The sequence below is a fragment of the Paecilomyces variotii genome (assembly GCF_004022145.1).
Source record: "Paecilomyces variotii strain CBS 101075 chromosome Unknown C8Q69scaffold_20, whole genome shotgun sequence".
NCBI classification, from domain to species: Eukaryota; Fungi; Ascomycota; class Eurotiomycetes; order Eurotiales; family Thermoascaceae; genus Paecilomyces; species Paecilomyces variotii.
The window spans coordinates 166259-187688 of NW_021167159.1; the positions used below are offsets into that span (position 1 = coordinate 166259).

The 21430-nt window shown below is 46.7% G+C and overlaps 10 protein-coding genes across 10 annotated transcripts; 7 read left to right on the forward strand and 3 right to left on the reverse strand.

The window, feature by feature from the left end:
* Positions 1–449: 449 nt before the first annotated feature.
* C8Q69DRAFT_409661 (hypothetical protein) lies at positions 450–1081 on the reverse strand (the record flags this gene model as incomplete). Its single annotated transcript, XM_028628257.1, has 2 exons — positions 450–838; positions 901–1081. Coding segments are annotated over 2 exons (570 nt in total), but the record flags the coding sequence as incomplete, so codon positions are not given.
* Positions 1082–1523: 442 nt separating this feature from the next.
* On the reverse strand, positions 1524–3277 carry C8Q69DRAFT_186051 (NADP-dependent oxidoreductase domain-containing protein). The gene is made up of 6 exons (XM_028625924.1): positions 2780–3277; positions 2650–2728; positions 2444–2584; positions 2275–2388; positions 2025–2219; positions 1524–1961 (listed from the first exon to the last, which is right to left on the reverse strand). Exons 1-6 carry the CDS (start codon positions 2936–2938, stop codon positions 1666–1668), a joined length of 984 nt encoding a protein of 327 aa, XP_028481124.1. The 5' UTR covers positions 2939–3277; the 3' UTR covers positions 1524–1665.
* A 2182-nt stretch (positions 3278–5459) lies between these two features.
* C8Q69DRAFT_482680 (hypothetical protein) lies at positions 5460–6398 on the forward strand. Its single transcript, XM_028631673.1, has one exon. It carries the CDS (start codon positions 5772–5774, stop codon positions 6297–6299), a length of 528 nt encoding a protein of 175 aa, XP_028481125.1. The 5' UTR covers positions 5460–5771; the 3' UTR covers positions 6300–6398.
* Positions 6399–7326: 928 nt separating this feature from the next.
* C8Q69DRAFT_482681 (hypothetical protein) lies at positions 7327–8026 on the forward strand. Its single transcript, XM_028631674.1, has 2 exons — positions 7327–7461; positions 7539–8026. Exon 2 carries the CDS (start codon positions 7638–7640, stop codon positions 7968–7970), a length of 333 nt encoding a protein of 110 aa, XP_028481126.1. The 5' UTR covers positions 7327–7461; positions 7539–7637; the 3' UTR covers positions 7971–8026.
* A 224-nt stretch (positions 8027–8250) lies between these two features.
* C8Q69DRAFT_482685 (hypothetical protein) lies at positions 8251–10027 on the forward strand. The gene is made up of 5 exons (XM_028631675.1): positions 8251–8894; positions 8951–9258; positions 9312–9482; positions 9534–9791; positions 9867–10027. The coding sequence occupies exons 1-5, from the start codon at positions 8507–8509 to the stop codon at positions 9873–9875; spliced, it is 1134 nt and encodes a 377-aa protein (XP_028481127.1). The 5' UTR covers positions 8251–8506; the 3' UTR covers positions 9876–10027.
* Positions 10028–10254: 227 nt separating this feature from the next.
* C8Q69DRAFT_448526 (hypothetical protein) lies at positions 10255–11605 on the forward strand (the record flags this gene model as incomplete). Its single annotated transcript, XM_028629295.1, has 3 exons — positions 10255–10880; positions 10945–11239; positions 11315–11605. 3 exons carry the CDS (start codon positions 10255–10257, stop codon positions 11603–11605), a joined length of 1212 nt encoding a protein of 403 aa, XP_028481128.1.
* A 539-nt stretch (positions 11606–12144) lies between these two features.
* C8Q69DRAFT_186141 (integral membrane protein) lies at positions 12145–13553 on the forward strand. The gene is made up of 5 exons (XM_028625926.1): positions 12145–12174; positions 12231–12406; positions 12613–12804; positions 12856–13008; positions 13081–13553. Exons 2-5 carry the CDS (start codon positions 12316–12318, stop codon positions 13149–13151), a joined length of 507 nt encoding a protein of 168 aa, XP_028481129.1. The 5' UTR covers positions 12145–12174; positions 12231–12315; the 3' UTR covers positions 13152–13553.
* A 283-nt stretch (positions 13554–13836) lies between these two features.
* On the forward strand, positions 13837–15330 carry C8Q69DRAFT_517843 (hypothetical protein; the record flags this gene model as incomplete). Its single annotated transcript, XM_028633426.1, has 3 exons — positions 13837–14652; positions 14791–15249; positions 15304–15330. The coding sequence occupies exons 1-3, from the start codon at positions 14236–14238 to the stop codon at positions 15328–15330; spliced, it is 903 nt and encodes a 300-aa protein (XP_028481130.1). The 5' UTR covers positions 13837–14235.
* Positions 15331–15994: 664 nt separating this feature from the next.
* C8Q69DRAFT_482717 (P-loop containing nucleoside triphosphate hydrolase protein) lies at positions 15995–18628 on the forward strand. Its single transcript, XM_028631676.1, has 5 exons — positions 15995–16092; positions 16191–16299; positions 16410–16511; positions 16569–18271; positions 18330–18628. Exons 1-5 carry the CDS (start codon positions 16072–16074, stop codon positions 18369–18371), a joined length of 1977 nt encoding a protein of 658 aa, XP_028481131.1. The 5' UTR covers positions 15995–16071; the 3' UTR covers positions 18372–18628.
* Positions 18629–21172, reverse strand: C8Q69DRAFT_482719 (fungal-specific transcription factor domain-containing protein). Its single transcript, XM_028631677.1, has 5 exons — positions 21033–21172; positions 20411–20970; positions 20323–20354; positions 18931–20268; positions 18629–18873 (listed from the first exon to the last, which is right to left on the reverse strand). Exons 1-5 carry the CDS (start codon positions 21101–21103, stop codon positions 18760–18762), a joined length of 2115 nt encoding a protein of 704 aa, XP_028481132.1. The 5' UTR covers positions 21104–21172; the 3' UTR covers positions 18629–18759.
* Positions 21173–21430: the final 258 nt, after the last annotated feature.

A 21430-nucleotide genomic window follows, 5' to 3' on the forward strand; every position in this document is an offset into this window, starting at 1 on the left:
ATTTTGCTAACTACAAATACCCGTATATTATTATTGTGAGAATACTGTCTAATTAATATAGAGATCCCAACTATAGTATTGCTGAAAGCAGAGTAAATGTAGTCCCATACATACTTTAATAAAGATCTGGCTTCGCCTAGTTATCCGTTTTTATTACAGACATTGCATATTATCGCTGTCTCCCAGGATTGGTAATTGCTGATGTACGCACTATCAGGGAGGTCTGGAGAATACACCAAATTATAAACGAAGCATTTAACAGTATAAACCTGGTCAGATAGAAGTATCGGTGACGCAGCTTTCACAAACTGGGTTTGTAATGTTCATCTACTGTTTGTTCATGGAAAACAATCTTGTGGGAAAGGTAGCGCTGGGGTAATGGAGAGATCCAAAAAGAGACAGCCTAAATAAACCACTCTTTTTTTTATCTGTACATATAACGCACGGCTTCATGGAGAATCGATATCAGTGCTGAGAGAGATATCCTTTACCTCCTCCAGATTCTGCCTGACTGCATCTAACTTAGCCAGGATCCGAGGAAAACAATCGGACCCAAGCGGCAAGCGAAGTACATGTGTCTTTCCGTTTCCCAGACCAGTCCCCTGAATTACATCGAGGATTCGACTGACTGCCTTCACCGGATCACCGGGTTGCTTGCCAGCGAAGGTATCCCAGGTAGCCATAGCAGCGGCCAGGGGTGTCCCTTCATAATCCCTAATCATACTAGCAGCAGGAAGCCTATGAGACCCGAGGAAATCAGTCCGGAAAGCTCCTGGCTCAACCAGCAAGACTCGAATGGTGAACGGCTTAAGCTCGACGGAGAGGGATTCCGAAAGGGCTGTATTCGTCGTTGTCAGAGTACACGCAACACAATAGAGATGAGAGTATTCCTGTACGTACCCTCAATGGCAAATTTCGACATAGAGTAAGCAGCAGACGAAGGCCCAGCAGTAAAGCCAGCAATGCTGCTTATGTTTACTATGGTACCGCTGTGCTTCGCTCTCATGTAAGGGAGGACAGCCTTGATAACGTTAACTGGGCCATAGACGTCAGTGCGGAACTGAAGGTCCAATTCCTCTTCACTAGATCACTCATCAGCATTCAACGATAGCGGACAGTCCAAATGGGAACAAGGACAAATCCCGCGTTATTGAAATGCGTTTCCACCCAGCTTTCTATGCGCTCAAGGAGCTGCCCAGCACATTTTTCCTTGTCCTGCCCGAGAGTTGTGCCCTTGTATCGTTGGTGCGGAAAGACAGAGCTGGCGCGCAGAGAATATCTATCGTATAATAGCTCGGATAAGAATGTGATAACCTAGTGGGAATATAGGGGTTCAGGCGTTGGACGTGGGCCCCTTGAAGGGCGAATCCTTGCAATATCATCTATCTGGAAATGACTTGTCCCTGCAATTGGCGAAGCCGCGCGTGCTTTCAATATACCGCGTACGACCCTACGAGATCACGAATAATCACGCACCCACGGTTGTAAATTCATTGATTCTGAAGCGAATTCACTTCTATAATACTTTCGGGGCAGCTCTCAATATACTGTCGGAGCGCAGCTGATTCTCTACGAGTAACAAGGGCTGAGGCATAGGCAGATGCCAAGTGATCCAGCATCCGAGCTGCGAACGCATCACTCCTGATGAGTCCAATCAGAGATATACTAATGTCCAACTAAGGCCTCATGTGCCGCGGAGTATCTGTTTCCAGATGGCTTGGCAGCATCGACAATTCTCCTCATTTCATGTTTTTCCTCCTCCGTTAGGTCAATCTCTCTGGACGCCCAATTCTCCTCCAATCGCTTCACCTTAGTCGTGCCCGGAATGGCAATCATGCCCTGAGAGGCAACCCAGGCAAGTGCAATCTGAGCCGTTGTGCAGCCCTTCTGAGAAGCGAGTTTTTTGATCTGCTCCACGATCGCGCGATTCTTGTAGAAGTTCTCCCCCTGGAATTTAGGGACTATTCGTATTTATGTCAGCGACCATCCCATGTTAGATATGCTCAAATGCGGAGAGAACTTACCCGTCCGGCGGAAATCATCGGGCGCAAAGTCATTCGGAGATTTGTAGTCGAAATTATCAACTAGCCACCCATGGCCCAATGGGCTATAGGCGACATAGGCCACATTCAATTCCTTTGCCGTCTGTATCAAACCGTCGCTCTCATGTAATGTCTCAAAAGCCGAGTATTCTGCTTGTACAGCATCGATTTTGGCAACTGTTAACAATGTCAGCAGAAGGGACAAGGAAAGGAAGAGATGTTCTTTACTGACTTGAATTGGCCTTACGCAACGTAGCAGCGGAGCATTCAGATAGGCCAATATACTTGGTTTTCCCTTCCTTGCGGATCTTGTCGAGAGTTGTAATAGATTCCTCGAGGGGGGTTTCTACAGAGAATCAGCACCCGCATCATAACATTTCTGGTACAATTATCTGACGCACTAGGATCGATTCGGTGGAGATAATAGAGGTCAGGAGCAAAGCCAAGTCTCGCAATCGTTCCTTCGATGTACTGCTCGATGTGGGAAGCAGAATTGGTCACATCCCCCTTTCCGAAGACATCAAAACCACACTTCGAGGCAACTAACAGCAAAATTTTGTCAATAAGGAAAACTTTTAGTAGTATAATAATAATGTGGTTGACCAACCAAATACTTTGTCGCGCACGCCGTGTTTCCTGATAAAGTCTCCCAGGAGTTTTTCATTCACTCCAGCTTGATACACAACCTTGGCAGACAGGGTCAGCAGTTTCCGCAGAATGGGCTGTCCTTGACTTACCGCTGTGTCCCAGAATGTGCATCCAAGCTCAATCGCTTTCAACAAAACAGGCTCAGCCTCCTCGTAAGATAGATTAGACCCCAAACCAAAGCTAAGACCCATGGCCCCGAAGCCTGGTGATGGAACCAGAATGTCGCCAAATGGGAGTTCCTTGACCATAATGATGCCTGTCTGCGCGTTTGATGAGCTTTTGATGGGTCACGAACACTGGCTATATAGGTATGTATGTATGTAGGTACGTATGATGGTGGATGGATAAGTAGGTAGGTAGCGGGGGGTAATGAAGGACGGTTTAAATAAGTAGGTAAACAGTACCCGATTTGGCACTGGGTCATCGGATTTAAATCTTCATCATGTTAATAAGTCCGTGGCGGTGATAAGGCATCCGAGAACCACAAATAACGCTAGCTATTCTGATTTAGGAATAACCAATCTGCGACCGGATGACAGGTGGGCCATAAATAATAATTGTTAGAGTCGAAGTATCATTTATGATAGCTGAAAAGGGATAGATAGTATGAAATATGAACCTTGGAAGTCTACCACTGCAAGATTACAGACCATCCTAACCCTCGACAGTATTAGTCCCAATTCTTTTCCATCTCCTGGCCAATATTTTCAGACCCTTGCAACCAGATCATACCATTAGGTAGTATCGCGTATAGACTCACAGCCGCTGCAGCAACGTCATCAATGATTGCCCATCATTACCGCCGGCTTGTTTCTACTTACCCAAAGGCCGCCCAGCCAAGAGCTAACTCGGTCGCGGACTGAATATAACAGCAAAAAGACCAAGGTAAACAGAGACGGGAGTGGAAAACTTATAGAAACCTTTTCTGCTGGGTACTCACAGGACCGTATGCCGGAAATACAGTCCCTGACCTGTCTGCCTACCTCAGTTGTTGCACCATTAACCAGATCCCGAATCATTTCACTTGACTGATAAGTTGGCTGTCTCCTGGATATCTGACTAACGAGGTCCATTTCTGGAAAAGCGAATGCAGGTGGAATCAAAACACAAGCAATTAAGAAGAGTGTTATAGACCTCATTCTTAAATATAAGCAAATAACTTTCCGTTCTAACAAACTAAAAAAAAAGAAAAAAAAAAAAAAAAACGTATATTATAACACAGCTAAGATAGTAAAGACAACATCATAAGAGAAGCGGGCCACCTTGGGATTAAATACATAAGATTCCACGGAGTTATCGGCTTTTAAGAAACGAATTCAAGAAGCAATTTTCGTTGGTTATAAACAATATGTGCAATAAATACTAATAGGTTCCCAGTCCTAGGCTTTAGGAGAAATAAAGATCTGCTTTCACAGAGAAGTAGCACCAATTACTAACAAGAATTTCTAATATCTTGGCAACATCACTTGCATCGGAGGGCTCGACTCGGCAGGCTGTGTGAACCTCCTGTTGTTTGGCGTCCCAGATTGTAAAGTTGTCCGTGTTGCTATAGTGGAGTGCAGAACTGAATGCTTCCAAAAGCTCAGCGCACTGAATCCAGTAAGTAAGATATCTCATCATTATAAAACAAATAAAACACAGAGTAACATATTGCTTGTTGACAATTCAGGGATACTGTCCTGTTTAATCCGATATTATCTCTTGGATAGGAGGCGGCACCCACAGCTATATTGACTCCAGTGAGGAGGTATGCAAATAAAGCAGAAGCTCTCATGACTTCAACTAATCTCTAAAAATGATATACGTGAGGTGCCTAAACAACAGAGAACGAACTTAGTTCTTAACACTTTTTCTCAGGGGACGACGATGTGGATTTCGGAATACTTATGCATGTATGTATAGTACATCTAAAGTGATCATCAACTCGGCCATTACTGTGATCAACCAAAGAAAACTGAGCCTTCTTTTAAGCCAGTACAGCCTGTGCTATGTCTTCCAGGGACGTTATGGAATGCCAAGAGTATCTGTTGTCCCTGCGATTTGGCAGGTAAACAGTGAGCTCAGGAAAGCTTGCAATCTACGCACATCCCATCTATCAAAAATAAGACCAATTGAATGATAAATAAACCTATTAATAATTCCCAAATAGTAACTAGCGAGAGTTATAACAAATAGAAGTCTGGATATACTACATTTCCGCAAACAGCGGTAGTAATTTGGTAACATTTATGGATACTAAATCACTATTCCTAATGCAAGTTAGCTCTATGCAGGAGTATAATAATGTGGGGTCATAGAGCTGTCTAACTTAGTTGACTAACTAGTTAGTTAACTATCCTGTATGATTGTTACCGATCCTGAAAATAACCGGCCATCTTAAGGTGGCTGTATTTGAGGGAAGCTGGCGATTTCCTATTTCCCGCTCCATCCTATCTTTATTCCTCTGACCAATCTCATTACTACCTGCCTGTCAGCTAGGTGCATGTTTAATAATTATCGGAGACCTTACCAACCAAACCCACAATCCCATCTATAACAAAACGTCTTTATCTCTCCGAAATGAGCGGTCGCAGAACGGAGGGTTCCCGACTAGCTAAACGCTGCATCATTGTGCAGCCGTTCACCTAGCGCATCAGTGTCTGGCCAGATGATGATTGGTCGGGAATTTCCGACCGATATCAGCGTAGAAGGCTTCAGAATCGGTTAAATCAAAGAGCAAGGCGTAAGTCTGGTGGGGGGGGGGGGGGGGGGGGGGGTTTCTTTGAGCTATGATATTTTTGCGCAACTACTAGTAAGCGGCTCACAATTCTAACGTATACAGGACTGCGAAACACAGAGATACTAGCATCTGCGGCATCAAGAAGAGGACAAGGACGCAATTCAGATTGTCCCGGTAACAGACAGCAAGATGATTCACCGGCGGACTTTGATCCTTCCGTCCAGAAAGATGAAAGGCCTTCCGGGATACGCACGATCAATGATGATATAACCCCCGCTATCTTTCTACAGCGGCTCGAAGGGGTACATATCCTAGATCCAGATTTGATAGCCACCAAAGAGAAGATACAAAAATTGGAAATAATGGTGCATACCTATATGTCTGGCTCTCCGCGTCTTGATTTCCTGTTCCCGCTCGTCGAGCTCAATTTTACTAGAGCCCTCGTGGAAAATATTGAGATCCTAGGCTTCACATCAGAGAATTTGCACGATGATGCCCTCTCGCCCTTTAGCACTGCTGGGCCATGGCCACATAACTTTGCAGCTTCCGTCCCCGCAAGTCTTCATCCCACCGAAATCCAACGGACAGTACCGCACCATCCGTGGTTAGATCTGCTTCCGGTTCCACAGATGCGAGATAATCTCATTCTAGCCGGAGAGTCGTACGATGAAACAGCTGTGTGTCTCGATCTCAAAGGGCATGGGAGTTCGCGGACAGGAAGGACAGGCATCATAGTCTGGAAGGATCCTTGGGATCCATCAGGTTGGGAGATCACGGAGTCGTTCGCTCGCACTTGGGGCTGGGTCATTTGGAATTGCCAGGACATCTTTCGCTCCACGAATCACTGGCGAGCTCAGCGGAACGAGAGGCCACTCTTTCGCACGAGATGACCAAAGCCATCTCGTCTACCATGCGTTGCTGCGTTGCTTGAATTGTACACTAGGAATCCATCCTTTCGTTATTATCCATCGAGGAGCATCCTCTTCCGCGATTAATTTGTAGAGTCTACAATGCAAATCTTCTTGGATTTGACGAAACTACTAAGTGATTTTCATGAGGAAGGATAGTTTTCTTCGGTGAAGTATCGACAGAATCTGACAATACGGCCACAATACCCTATTTCCCGCTCTCAGCAGGCAGTTTTCGAAGTTCAGAACGAACAAGGGCATATATCAAATCCTACAGAGGCCCCTCCGGGATATCGAAGGATGATGTTTCATTGCGAAAATTTTCTTCTCTGCATGGCCGGTGTGTTCATGCTATGTGCCCAAGGGAGGAGTGTCGGTATGAAGAAGTTCGTCAAACCTAACCCAGCAGCTTGGATTTCACTGCCATCTGGGAGGCAAAGGCAAGGCTGAACCTTGCCGGGCTCCTCCAACCATCAGAATCGGTTCGAGTCGTATACTAGTCACGTACTATCCTCATGTAACGAAGAATCGGGCAGAAAACGAATAGAAAATACAAATAAAAACAGCCAATAAAACCCCATAGAGTCCGGATAGATCACCTAACATAGGGCTCACTCTCGGGCCATTCGTTTCTGCATGCTTTTGCAATAGTTCTGGATGCTGGGCTAGGAGCTCTAATTCTTTACGAGCTGATTCTCTTTTCTCTATACCATGGTCAAACACTAACGAGTTGCACTATGAACAGTAGGCTCAACACTTTACTTACTCCAAGCTTGCTGATTGAGCCTATTCTGACGTCTATGTTGCTCAGCAGGAAACGTCTCATTTTTAAGGAGGTGCCGGCCTGGCCGTAGCAGTAATAAAGAATCGTCACCTTGGACTTCACGCTGAGCTACACAACCTGCATGCCGGTAATACCATGAACCACGCGGTAATGCAAGCCGCTGACACGGCCCCACTGCTCTAAGTAAGTACTGTAAGCTCCGCCAATCTTGTCGTTCTAGCGATCCAAATCAACAATTGCAAATGTCATGGAGAATTCAATAATATTGATATGAGATTTGCAAAGGGACTGTTTCGGCAGATGACGGTTGCTATGCTCCTGGAAACTATGATTCAAAAATCGGACTGAATACTCAGTGTGGTAAGATCTCGGCCGTTACGGCAAGTAGGTTCTGCATATCTGAGCACATATATAATAAAAAGCTCGGTCAGGTACAGGTGACAATGAGCTTATGAATCGACCCTTGCATTTCAAGGCGTCTTTGGCTCCATTTCTTTCCATCTACGAAGCTGTCTGACGTCTTCGATCTCTTCGATATGACCGCTTTAAACGAAACGATGCGAGCCGTTGTTTGGCAAGGACAACCATTCAATATTTCTGTCCTCGATGTGCCAAAGCCAATCATTATGAACCAGACCGATGCAATCGTTCGGATGTCAAGAGCAGCCATCTGCGGGTCTGATTTGCACATTTATCGAGGCACAATGGAGGGACAGGTTCTTCCAGTTGGCAGGAGCTGTATGCCCGGTAGAGTATCGATGTATTCAAATATGGCTGTCAATAGGATCCTCGTCCCGCTCAGGCAATTGAGGGTGTCACAACTAGTTTACATAGATTATTTGATAGGGTGGTTTACTGTGAATAAATGACGGGATCAGAAATCGCGATGTTTGAAGTTTGTCCCTTTTTACATACCTAGTTATCTTTGCCCCGTCCCCTTTGGATAATATACTTTTAGCCAGCTGCTTTGCTTCCCCTTGCTTCCCTGGGTCTGCTGAGGGCTGCCTCGCCTTCCGGGCCACTTCTGGGCTGTTTCTGCTTTGCTTACAGTTGCTGGTCCACGGCACTGCCTTGATCTGGCGGCGGATTCGCCTGGATGCCTTAGGTATTACCCGGCACGTGGCCAGTTCAAGCAGCGACGCTGCCCAAGCAACACCAAGTAAACCGGTCGATATTCAGGGCATGAATAGATGTGGTACCTTCCCCAAACATTTATTTGTATCTCGCCTCTCACTAACCGTTATGATCCTAGACTTAGCTAGTTTTTATCATACCACGAATCAATCAACTAATCATCCACCTACCCCTCCACCTACATCTCTTTTGGCCTATCCTAGGTCTTGCCCATCAGTACCTAAGGTACCTCCTATCTTCTGAATAGTTGTTTTTCTGTCTGCAAACAAGAATGGGCAAATCCAAAAGACCTCTATCGGGAGCGGCACTTCAAGCTCCCAAGAGCAAGATCCAAAAGCAACAGCAGCATGCAGCTGAAGTTGAAGAAAAAACCCAGGCACAAGAGACACAAGCCGAGTCTTCTGGAAATGTCCAAGTTGAACGTCCGCACGATCCAATCGAGATCGAAACGGAGGACATAATACCAAAGGCGAAATCACGAATCCAGGGTTATCAGAGGAATGACAGCAATGATCGAACAGATAAGCTGCTTGATGATATTCTTGATAATCTCCCCCTAGAGGGCCGAAAAGCATTCGCCAGCACGATTCTAGAAGCGCGGAACGATGAAGGTCTGCGGGCATTGATAGAAAACTTCAAAACCAAGCTGTTAATACCACGTGAGTATTCACCTATATTGAGTGATTGGAAAATAAATTCATAGATATTGTTATAGTGAAAGCCAAGGGGGGCACAACTCCAACTCCTTCCCAGATACCATCTTCATCCTCGTCTGAGAAAATGGAGCCAGAGGGATCACCAACAACGCTTCTGCCTTTAGCGATTACCAAATATGCGTCGAGAAGTGGTCAGCAAAAACTGAAGGACTACTGCTTAGCCCGTGATGGTTATAAGTGTGTTGTTTCTGGAGTATATGATCTAAACAGCGAAGATCAAACACCTCAAGATGCAGATACAGCTATCACAGAGTGCTCCCATATCATTCCGTTTTCTATGGCACCGTCATCAAAGGGAAAGAAGCCGGTAAATAAGAGATTTGGCCTTTCTAATATTGGGTCTATGCTAAGTCCAGTTAGATTGAATCGGTCTCAGCGACCTGGAGTATTATGTATCAGTGTTTCCCAGCTCTCAAAAATGTATTGGATATGAATGATCCTTCTAGGACTAATGATCCAAGAAATGCCATGACCTTGTTACGTGATCTACATGCTGCACTGGGATCATTCTCAATGGCCTTTGAAGAAACCGTAAGTTTAATTATTTCTACCAGACAGTTTCCTAATACTCATTCCGTATAGGAGAATGAAACCGTCTACACACTGAAAACATATCGGTCATTCCCATCTGCTTTTAAAAGAGCGTTTCTACCGAAAGATGGAATAGTTCGCTTTAAGTCTCATGATGGTAATCATATATCATTGCCTGATAATGCCATATTGGCGGCTCATGCAGCCATTGCTCGAATACTCCATCTGACAGGAATGGGCGAAGAAATTGACAAGATGCTGAGAGAATTCGACAAGCTCAGCTGTCTTGCTGAAGAAGGCATCCTGGATCTACCATGGGAAATCAGCAGATGGCTCTTTGAAGCATCATAATGTATTGATAGGAGTCTCATAGACAACGCTTACGGGGAGTAAAGGTTATGCAATATCGGAATGGATGGTTAGAGGGGCGGCGCCGGAAACGGTGCCAGGGAATAGGTAATTTGAAAATGATGTCGTATTTTTAGAGGCCACTGTAAATCAAAAGGAAAGTTTCCATATGTCTCTAGCTATCTTTTTAATTAGAGATCCTCAACCAAAATGCGCAAAACAGTTCCTACCCAATCCCCCTTTAAAATGGATGAGTCAGCACCAGGCAACGCTGAGCGTCATTATTGCTGTCCACACAAAGCCCACAGTCTCCGGTAAGAATTCTCTTGTACTTACATAAATTTACACTGGTGATCGTACTTGGTTCTTTATTGACAGCTGCTAGCCCACATGTTTTGTCACTAGACGTGGTGTTGAAGTAACCATGTCATCTATTTGTGTGAAAGGTCGCAAAGCTCTTGATAGGCTTCGTTCGACCTTCGACCTTATGAAGCTTGACACAGGATATGCGGAAGATAAGCCTATGAGGGAGACACCTCTGACAGAGACACATATAAAAGAGATAACCACGAAGGAGACACCTGTGACAGGCGCACCAGTCGAGGAAATACATGTGAAGAATGCGCCTCTAGTTGATGCCCGCAACGAAACCTGCGACAATCTCAATGAGATATTGATGTCCGTTTTGGACCAAGAAAGTCTATACCTTGGGAATGAAGCAGCAAGAAGTTTCTACATCATATTAAATGATCTTCAGCTGGAGGAAACCAACGATCTCGCAGACCCAGATAATTTCTGCTTTTTCAGCCCTATGCCATTAGCTCGCTTGGAATCTTTCACATTTGACAAGAGCGACGAAGATACAGAGAGATTTCTACATAGATTTGGCCGCTGGGAAGGACTATCTCGACCTCAATCTGGAGAGCCTTTGATGAGGAATGCTAGAGCTCTTATAGGCAAGCTTCGTTGGCTAGTTGGAGCCTGCAAACGAATCTTTCCAGACGAAGATCGGAAAAGCTACCTCCTTAAAGCAGTAAACTGGAGGTATATGTGAGTGCTTTTTGCTCCCATTAACAAGAGAGTTAAGGATATTTCTAACATCTTCTGTTTCTAGTTTTTTTTGCCCCGAGATACTGGACGAAGATCTTTACGATATGCTAGACAGTGCTAGCAGACGCAGGGCTATCATACCTGACGGCATCGGCACATTTGTTAAGATGTTCGATATTACCGATGGATATATCGCTTGGCCTCCGGATATTCGTGCTGACCAGCCACATGTCATTATTATGATCGACCATAAATACCCTGGTGATGATATGATTTCACGAGCAGAGATTCTAGCAATTATTGCCGTTATAATGACACAACTCCAACATGAGAACCTCGCAGAGCACTGCATTATTCCGGTAAGAATATTTAACAAGAAACATCCTACAAATCTATATTTACCTAACTTTTATCTTTTCATGTGATATTTCTAGGTAATGGTAGTCTCATTTATGGATTCTCTGCAAGGAAGGATCTTGCAGGCTCATATGACAAATAGCGGGCTTATCATCAAAAAGTCCAAACTGTACGATTTCGACAGACAGGCCGACTTTGAAAAGTCTATGACTTTATTCTCGAGATACATGGCATGTGATAGGATTGGAAACACTCGCAAATTTGTGAAATTTGACATGAATGCCCGCGACATGTCTATACGTGCAGCGACAACCGCCGCTCGTAAGTCGAAAGATGTTACGTCTGGCGCAGAGAACACCATGGGTTGACTGGAGCATGACATAGGGAAATGATCCACGGAGCTTGAGGAGAAGTTACTCAGCGTTGAAGATTCATCCAAACGTGGTTAACCGGGGTCCCTGATCGGGGAGACGTGCAATTTGGATACTCACTACGATGCAAAAGTGACTGATTCTCTGGACGCAATTCCTCGATTTGTTTTGCACTTCATTCTCACAGATCTCAGCAATAAATCGACAAGAACTTTGAATTGTTGCAAAATGCGAAATTACCATCTTGCGGGATTCAGCGTATCCAAAATGAAGCCTGAATTAATCGCATCGACCTTTAGAGTATCATCAATCTTCTGCCAGGATTTGCCACGGTCCAGCCTGTACCTGCAACAACAATGCGTCCCGCTAGGACGATTCCAAGAATTTCCCAGCAGGCGCTGCGAGGACACTCCATCCTGAGATCAACAACGGGCGGTCGTCGGAAACTGAAATCAGTTCTAAGAGGGTCACGTGAAAAAGTACTGATTCTTACTGAATTCGGGCACTAAACCAAATATCCCAAACTAGCGTCGCCCCTTTCCTATCCACTCGTAAACAATTTAAGCATAGGCAAGTCTATTCTGATCAAAGTACTACCAACAACAGGATTAATGATAGCGACATAGCCGATCCTTCCTTGTTGTCAATTTGGATGAGATTGATTCTTTCGCTTGCGCCAAATTGAAACGCGAAACCATCTGTGAAAGATGGCCTCATCAAAGTCAACGTCGATTTGGACACGGAAGCGAGATCTCGTGTATCTTGGATTCTTCTTCACACATGTTCCTATCATGTTAAGTATGTAATTACCGTCCGTCCCCAATCTTCCTATCCTTCCAGTTGCATAATAAGCATGGCGAATGGAGAGTGCAATGTGAACTATGAAATGCCTACTATGCAAGCTCGATCTGTGACACCCGTTCTCGGAGCAGTGAACAGTCTCATGTCAACTCCAAAGTACTATGGACGATATCAATACTAACCTTGAGTGCCAATTCCGAAAGTGGTCGACATAGTTCCATTTTACCCCGAAGCCATCAGATCTGATGTACTGGTCAACATTCGCCAATTCTACATTGAGACATTCCGCGACAAATTCTTCGAGACTCCACCTAACTGGTTCATGTTCTTCCTTGCCATGGAACTTGTGTACCATTTGCCTCTCAGCATCTGGGCTGTTGGTGCTTTGATCAGAAGTGAGTCTGCGCAGACTGCGGATCGGTTTGGAGACTACTAACTGTTTACAGAGGACCCTCTTGTTCCAGTTCACCTTCTCATCTGGGCTGTGCAATCCTTCATCACGACGATGACGTCTCTAGTCGATGTGTGGTCTTGGACCGATCGCACGACGGATGAGAAGTATAATATCACGACGCTGTATGGGCCTTATGCTCTTCTGGGTACGTTGCATCTTCATCTAACCATAAGCCTGCATCTTCGATGTTTCGTCAACCAGTTCTAATCGGAAATAGCTGCATTTATGGGTTTCGATATGTTCTTGAGGTTGCGCAGTCTGTTGGTGGGGAAGATCAAGAACGCGTAGGGGAACTATCATAGATGCTAAACACAGCGAGGCCAAAGTTGTGCTTGGAGGATATAATACGAAAATAATAGTCTCAGACTGTTCCAATGCTTAATGTTCTTTATTCTTTTCCGCGATGCTAATTCTCCAGTTCACTATGCCTCACCCCATCCGGGGATAAGTGGTCTGTGCCCAGTTTCCCCATAGGTATGATTTCGAGACTCGACTGTAATGGATGACGTATATGGCGAATATCTGGAGAACTGAGGCTCTTTGCCTGCATTTTAGGAGGGATATATCTTGAAGGGTGCTAATTATTTGAAGTAAACCCACGCTAGGATTATAATCAGGCAGAGCAACGTTAATCTCGAGACTACTCGATGGGAAAGTTAAGCAGGTTGAACTGCCAATCACTTGGCCTGCGGGGTACTGGTACGCGAAGATACTTGGAGATGGCAGAGGTATCCCGCTTAACAAAAGTACCATAGCAGTATCTCTACTTCGGCTAGGCCCCGCGTAACATCGTTCCGTCCAAGTTCCACTCACTGTCGTAATTGCGCCTGATCCGATTCTCGCCTCGGACAGTCTCTTCGAGATCTCCGGACTGATCTTCACTGCAGAACACAATCTGTGTTCGAGAAGTACTGTGCGTATACTTCTTCTGAGGACGCAGTGAGTCGCACAGTCCTTCTTTGTCTATCTCCGTCATTTTTAGCGGTCCTTTGGCCCCTTCAGCGCTGGGATCCCGAATTCTCTTGCCGCACCTTCTGTTACGCATCGCATATTCCTGGTAAGAGGCTTTCTTCCAGTCTGTGCAAAGCCAGTCTCGCGAAGGATCTTTCTTGATGCTGCATACAGCGCTCAAGTAGATCTTGACCAGCAACCAAAGTAGATGCGGTGCTAGCTACGCTTTTTGTGCCGTGTTCTATGCTGACCTTTTATTGTTGGAACAGTCTCAACTGCCAATCGCGCCACGCCACTTCCTTGCCGCCTCTCATTCTTGAAACGTTGCGCAGTAACGATCCTTTGATAGGCGATTCGCTGTCGCGTTTGCGCCTCTTCATTGAGCAATCGGTACTAGGGTCTTGACTGCTTCTTTGTCGAAATGACTGAAACGATGGAGACTACGGATCAACGGTCACGCGCGCGCGCTGCCATGGAGACTACCGGGCCCGCAGAGCCCTCCAATCCCAGCGAGATTTCTGCGTCGACCGGTGGTGACCTATCTCGGATCTCTTCGCGCGCAAGCATTGCTGTTGCGGACGGTGTGCCGCTAGAAGAAGCCGTTGACGACGAAGATGAGGACGAGGATGTCGAGGAAGCGGATGAAGAATACATTGATGTGGACCATGACGACATGAATGATTTCTCGTATTATTTCCGGAGAGCGCCGGCACAGCGTCAACGTACAGCAATAGACGAGCTCCACCCGTTCGTCCAGGTGCTGACTGTGTCCAATTTGGAGGACTGCATCAGAGTCGAAGAAGCTTTCCCAGAACATGAGCGATGCTCGAAGGAAAAGGTGCGTGAATATGCTGTGGCGAGCGTATAACTCTCAATGGAGAGCTTGTCAACAAAACGAAGCGTTGTCGTTGTTCTCTATCTATCTTTCTTGCTTGCGGTTGTTGATATATGTCGCATCATCGCTGATTTCATCCAGTTTATCTACCGCCTGACGAAATGCCCGGAACTGTCTCTGGGTCTTTTCACTCTTCCAGTCCTAGAACCAGAAAAGCCCAAGCCTCGACCAGAGCTCGTGGCTCATGTAATTGCCACTCGCACCAAGGCTCCGCAAGTGACAGATGCTGCGATGTCGCTTCCTCCCGACTGGGAGACCCGGGGTAAGAATAGCGACGACTGCGACGAGCTGGCACCGGGACACCATGAGTGGGGTAGCACTATATGTATTCACTCTCTGGCAGTTGTGCCGGAGCACCAAGGCAAGAAAGTCGGTTCTACATTGATGAAGTCATATATTCAGAGGATCAAGGAGGCCGAAATCGCGGACCGAGTCGCGCTTCTGGCCCATGATGATATGATTGGGTTCTATGAAAATCTTGGATTCGAGAATAGGGGCGCTAGTAAGTGCCAGTTTGGTGGTGGTGGATGGTCCAACATGGTACGTATCCCTCCTATATGGAGCAATGTCCATAGAAACTAACGAAATCTCCAGGTCCTAGAATTTTCAAAGACATTGTGAGCTTATGGCGTTGTGTTTCCTGGACACGATATCGGGTATTATTGCGACTACGTCCGCAATAATGCACGCTTCTTATTTCACGTTTCTATGACGGGTACTACAAAGAGAAAGGAAATGGAGTTTAATGGTCTGCAGTAATCGGGAGACGGAAATCATGGTTCCAAGGATGTGCATCCGCATTACGAGCCGGGAAGAGAGACAAGGCGCTTGGGTCAAAGACAGCGAGGAACTTGGTTGTACCATACCATACATTACTAGCTACGATATCATACATACGATATATAAGTATGGGAGATACGAGCAATGTGGGTTGAAGTCTCATGCGATTTGCTTTCATCCGTACGAGGCGAGGGATAAAATGAGGCGTTCACGAAGCAGTCCTTCTGGTCGGTTAGGAGTGGCTTTCTGCAATTGTGAACAGGCTGTGGTTTCTTCGCATCCTAATACAACATCCTTCTCTGTGTCCTTGTGATCCTCTAGTTATCCTGTAGTAGTAGTAGTAGTAGTAGTAGTTAATGCTTTACAGACATGAAAATGAAGCCATCCCCGTATTTATCTAAGTAGAACCGGAAAGTCTTGGCACTGCGGCTGGACCTGCCGTGCCACCAGGCCATCTTCACCGCCCGTGAAAAATTGCCGTGTGGGACAACAATCGGGCGCATTTTATTTTTCAGCGACTTTTATCTGCACAACAACATCCAACAGCACGACGGCAGTTATCCAGTCCGTTCGTTGCCCATCATGAAGACCACTTGGAAGGAGGTAAGTTACGATTATAGCCCTGATGATTTCAGACAAAATCACCGCTTCACTGGTCTGGAGTAGTCGCTGATCTTTTTTTCTTTTTTTCCCCCGATTAGATCGCCCCGGTGCCGACGAGCCAGGAATTTCTGGACATCGTCCTCAGTCGCACTCAGAGACGACTTCCAACGCAGATCCGATCTGGATTCAAGATCAGTCGTATTAGAGGTATTTTCCCACAGTTTATTGGAGGACATGAAACCTCGGATCCGACAGTGGATGAGGAGACGAGATGGGCCGATAAGGAATATTTGCTGAAAATTTCGTCCCGCCCACAGGTTTCTATACCCGAAAAGTCAAGTTCACCCAGGAGACTTTCTGTGAGAAGTTCCAGGCGATTCTCGATGGATTTCCCAGACTCCAGGACATTCATCCTTTCCGTACGTACAATTCCTATGCGAAACTCTCCAGGGGGGACAGCCGCTAATTTCGACCAGACAAGGATTTGATGAACACACTTTACGATGCCGACCACTTCCGTATTGCGCTCGGTCAGGTCTCGACTGCGAAGCACCTAGTTGAGACCGTTTCCCGCGACTATGTCCGTTTGATCAAATACGCCCAGTCGCTCTTCCAATGCAAGCAGCTCAAACGTGCTGCCCTTGGTCGTATGGCTACCATCTGCAGGCGTCTCAAGGACCCGCTTGTCTATCTGGAGCAGGTGCGACAGCACTTGGGTCGTCTGCCCTCGATCGACCCAAACACACGAACCCTCCTGATCTGTGGATACCCCAACGTTGGAAAGTCCAGCTTCCTGCGCAGCATCACCCGCGCAGACGTTGATGTGCAGCCCTACGCTTTCACTACCAAGAGTTTGTTTGTCGGCCATTTCGATTACAAGTACCTGCGATTCCAGGCCATTGATACGCCTGGTATTCTCGACCACCCTCTGGAGGAAATGAACACCATCGAGATGCAGTCCATCACCGCCATCGCCCATCTTCGGTCCGCTATTCTCTACTTCATGGATCTGTCTGAGCAGTGTGGTTACTCAGTCACCGACCAGATCAAGTTGTTCAACAGCATCAAGCCCCTTTTCGCGAACAAGTTGGTCTTTGTCGTTATCAACAAGATTGATGTCAAGCGCCCCGAGGACTTGGAACCTGAGATGCAGGCTGAGCTCCAGTCTATCCTCAAGTCCGGAGAAGTTGAAATGTTGCAGCTGTCTTGCACAACAACGGAGGGTGTCACGGCTGTGAAGAACGCGGCTTGCGACAAGCTGGTCGCAGAGCGAGTAGCGCAGAAGCTGAAGGCCGGTTCAAACAATAGTGGCACACCATCCGGTCGTCTGGGTGATGTCCTCTCCAGGATCCACGTCGCGATGCCCATGGGCGGTGTCACGCGCGAAACATACATTCCGGAGGCTGTCAAGAGCCTCAAGAAGTACGACAAGGAGGATCCCGAGCGACGGAAGCTGGAGCGCGACATCGAGGAGGAGAATGGAGGTGCTGGTGTGTACAACATCGACCTGCACAAGAACTACATGCTTGCAAACGACGAGTGGAAGCAGGACAAGATGCCTGAGATCTGGAACGGCAAGAACGTCTACGACTTTGTGGACCCCGATATCGAAGCCAAGCTGGCTGCTCTGGAGGAGGAAGAAGAGAAACTCGAGGCTGACGGCTTTTACGAGTCGGACGAGAGCGTCGAAGATGCGGAGGATGCAGACATTCGTGTGAAGGCGGATCTCATCCGCGAGAAGCGGGCTTTGATCCGCAACGAGGCCAAACAGAGGAAGTCGCTCAAGAACCGTGCGGTCATTCCTCGCAGTGCAAAGGCCAAGAAGTTGTCCGAGATGGAGGCTGCGCTTGACTCTGTTGGATACGACGCCGGCGCTGCAACTGCTCGTGCTCGCGAGCAGAGCCAGGCTCCTCGTGGTCGCACCACAACCCGCAGCGAGATCGACAACGACGATGCTATGGATATCGACGCGAGCTCGAACCCTCGCGAGGCCATCGCTCGCGCCAAGAGCCGCGCTCGCAGCCAGGCGGCAACGAACCGTCTTCTGGACGGTGTTCAGGACGCTACTTCTCGCAGCAAGGCGGAGAGGCTGGCGAAGCTGGGCCAGAAGAAGATGAACCGGATGGCGAGACAGGGAGAGGCCGACCGACACACGACCGCGTCGCTGCCGAAGCACTTGGTATGTAGCCACTTACTATCCGATCGTGTTGATACTGATGTGCTGACCGTTACTCTAGTTCACTGGCAAGCGTACCATTGGCAAGACGCAGCGTCGTTAGACTTTCGTCCAGGTGGTGTAGTGGACGACACGATGAAATCTGGTCGTGCTATGATTGGTATAAAAAACGGCGTTCTGGGGAGTCTTATTGTTTCTTATGGTTTTCTAATCGCCAACGGCCGTCTTAAGTCGCGAGTCTCGATTGTAGATGTTGATACCTGTTCATATCGATATACGCTTGTCAACGCAATGGCAGGCGCAGACAAGATATTAAATACGCCATTTCCTAGTCTTAGAAACATCAGACATCTAACTCCATACGGCGGCAGTGATTAACACTGTAAATTATGATAACAGCCACTGTTCTACTGTACGGTCGGTGCGATATCGTCTAGGCGCGCCCATATATTGTCATCAATAATGTCTCGAAAGAAGAGCACCTCGCTTGCTCAGAGGTTCTCACCACGGCTGGGATCCAGACCAAACAGATCCCAATCCATTTCAGGCATCTGTATATTCGGACCTGGTGAGCCAATCTCATGAACGTATTGGTCGAAAGATCTCTGCGACCAAATCAGTACTTAATCACTCTCATCCGCAGACATTTATTTACAACTCACCCAATCTACAGATCTCTCATCACAAAACATATCTAACATAGCATCCACATGCGGTTCCTCCACCAGAGTCTGGGAGAGACTTTCCGAAACATTTATGCTAAGTGCAGTAGTCGACTCCTGTATTCCAGCACCCTTTCCTGCCTTCTTACCTTTCACTTTCCGAATCATAAGTTCCAATATATGCGCCGCCGTTCGCGCTTCAGTCGAGACATGGCTCGTACTATCCCATATCGTTTTTGATTTCTCCAGAGCTTTTAACTGACCTTCGAAATCATGCCCACGACTCGCCCACGACGACTCAGACGGACTCTTCAGACCGAGAGATAACGATAAACAAACCACCATAGCAGCGAGGAGGAAGTCATGTAACGTGAGGGAAGAAATCATCCAGCGATCTTCATACAGACGTCCGCCTGGCTGCGATGTCTCATGGAGCTCGTCTTGTCGATGCAGAATGACAAGAGCAGCATCTACGGCAGCAAGTCGTGAGAAATCATATTGCGGATTGGAAGTCTCAGTGCTCAAGTACGGGCGATGCAGGACGATGATGCTTTTGAGAAATAGCACTTCGACAGCACACCGGTTCATGATCACGGCCGAGGAGTCCATGAGTGATTGAGAGATGGGTTTCATTCGAAACGCGTCTGGGATGGTGCTGTATATCTCTCGAATAGATGCATCAAGGGCGATCGTGCTGGCGTAAGATGGTGAGGAGGGAGATTGGGTGCCAGCGACGACTTTCTTGAACATGTCCATCACCCCAGCCTTGACGATGGTGTATAAAACCGGCGTGTCGTCAGTTAAAGGACGAGCAGGAGGTAGAGATGTAGACTCTGGAGAGAAATCTGAATCTTTCAGATTACTCGGAATACTTGTGTTGCAGTATTCCATCGGTATCATACTTGGCACACCCATCTGGAAGGACATCAATCCATCCATCTGCAGGATAGTATGCCATACACGCCGTCTCATCTCTCCATCAAATGGCGAGAGTCTTTCACCAAAAACCTTCGCGTCTCGATGATAACCGAGACGCATGGCAGTGCGAATAATAATACCCATAAGATGCCAGAGATCTAAACTCGAGTCCACAGACCCGATGAATTTTGATTCGAGATGAAGAATCAGTGTCTCGAGAACATATTCAGAAGCGTGAATATACTTCCCCAGAAGAAGACATTGGATTGTTTTCGTCTGTAAAGCTCCGATTGTTATGGGTGATTCGAACGATCCCCCGGTTCGTATCTGGCGGAAGCCAGAGGAGACGCTCAGGACTGCATAGAGAAGGCCGATCCAGAGTACAGGGGCTGCATGTGGGTTCATCCAGAATTTTTCGTACTGCGCAACATGTTATAAATTTGAAATAATAGATGGGATTGATATCGCATTCACCTCTGTCTGAAATTTAGTTGTATGTATAATCGCTAAAAATGTCAGTTAACTATGACTCTCACGAAGCCTCGGAGACTAAGTAGCATACGAAATACCATATATTTAGAACCGAAGTAATACGATACAAGCGTATCGCATACTGGTCTCGGAGGCAATGAGCCAACAATCTCAGCAATCGTCGGCAGATGCGCGGCTCCAAGCACCAAGTCGACATCTTCACGGTCGAGCGTCTCCTCCGGGATACTAGACGGAGTAACAGCCAATTGCTCTCTGATCTCTTTAATCTCATCAACTATCGAAAGCCACGGACTAGATTGCAAAGTAACTTTATGCTCTTCTCTAGGCGGCCGGAGCGCATTCCGCACTCGTGGCGAAGTCGTCGCACAACCTGGGACTTTCACTGATGAAGGAGATGCATAGCTCGCTTTTAGATTCTCTCCTATCTCATTTCGTGAGATTATCGTCATTTCCTGCGATAATCTATTCTGTCGCGCGAGTTCAGAAACCATGTCTTCGACTTTGCGCAATCTATCCTGCAGCTCGCGCGCTTTAGGCTTGTTGCGAATAGCATTGCTGGCATATGCGCATGATTCGCCTTTACCTCTCTTGACGCATTCATCGCAGGGGGTGCCGCGACTACATCGTAATCTGTGAGTTGTAAGCACATCGCATAGAATAGAATATTGATATTAAAATAGATGAAATCATACTTCCGCGTCCGACACTGTTCGCATGATGTTGGTCGTCTGTTTCTTTTGCCGTCTCTGAAAATTGGTTCCATTTCGATTATTCACTTTCCTCGCCCAGTTAGTTGAGTTTTATTTAGTCCATCGTGAGAGTTAAATGATCAAATTGTTCTATCGAGAAGCATGGAGTTGTCTATAACGATATGAGCGGGGATATTATCTCCGCGCGGAGTTAATATCTCCGACCCATCATAAGTAACTAACGAACAATATACTTAATTCCCACACTTCGAAGTCACGGAGATGGTTCAAGTCCGCGATATGGACTCCAGCGGAATTAGATATTGTAGTTGAAACATTCTGAACGCGGATGCCTAGTCAGTAGGAACGACTTAAGGGTCAATATAAATATTCTCATGTCT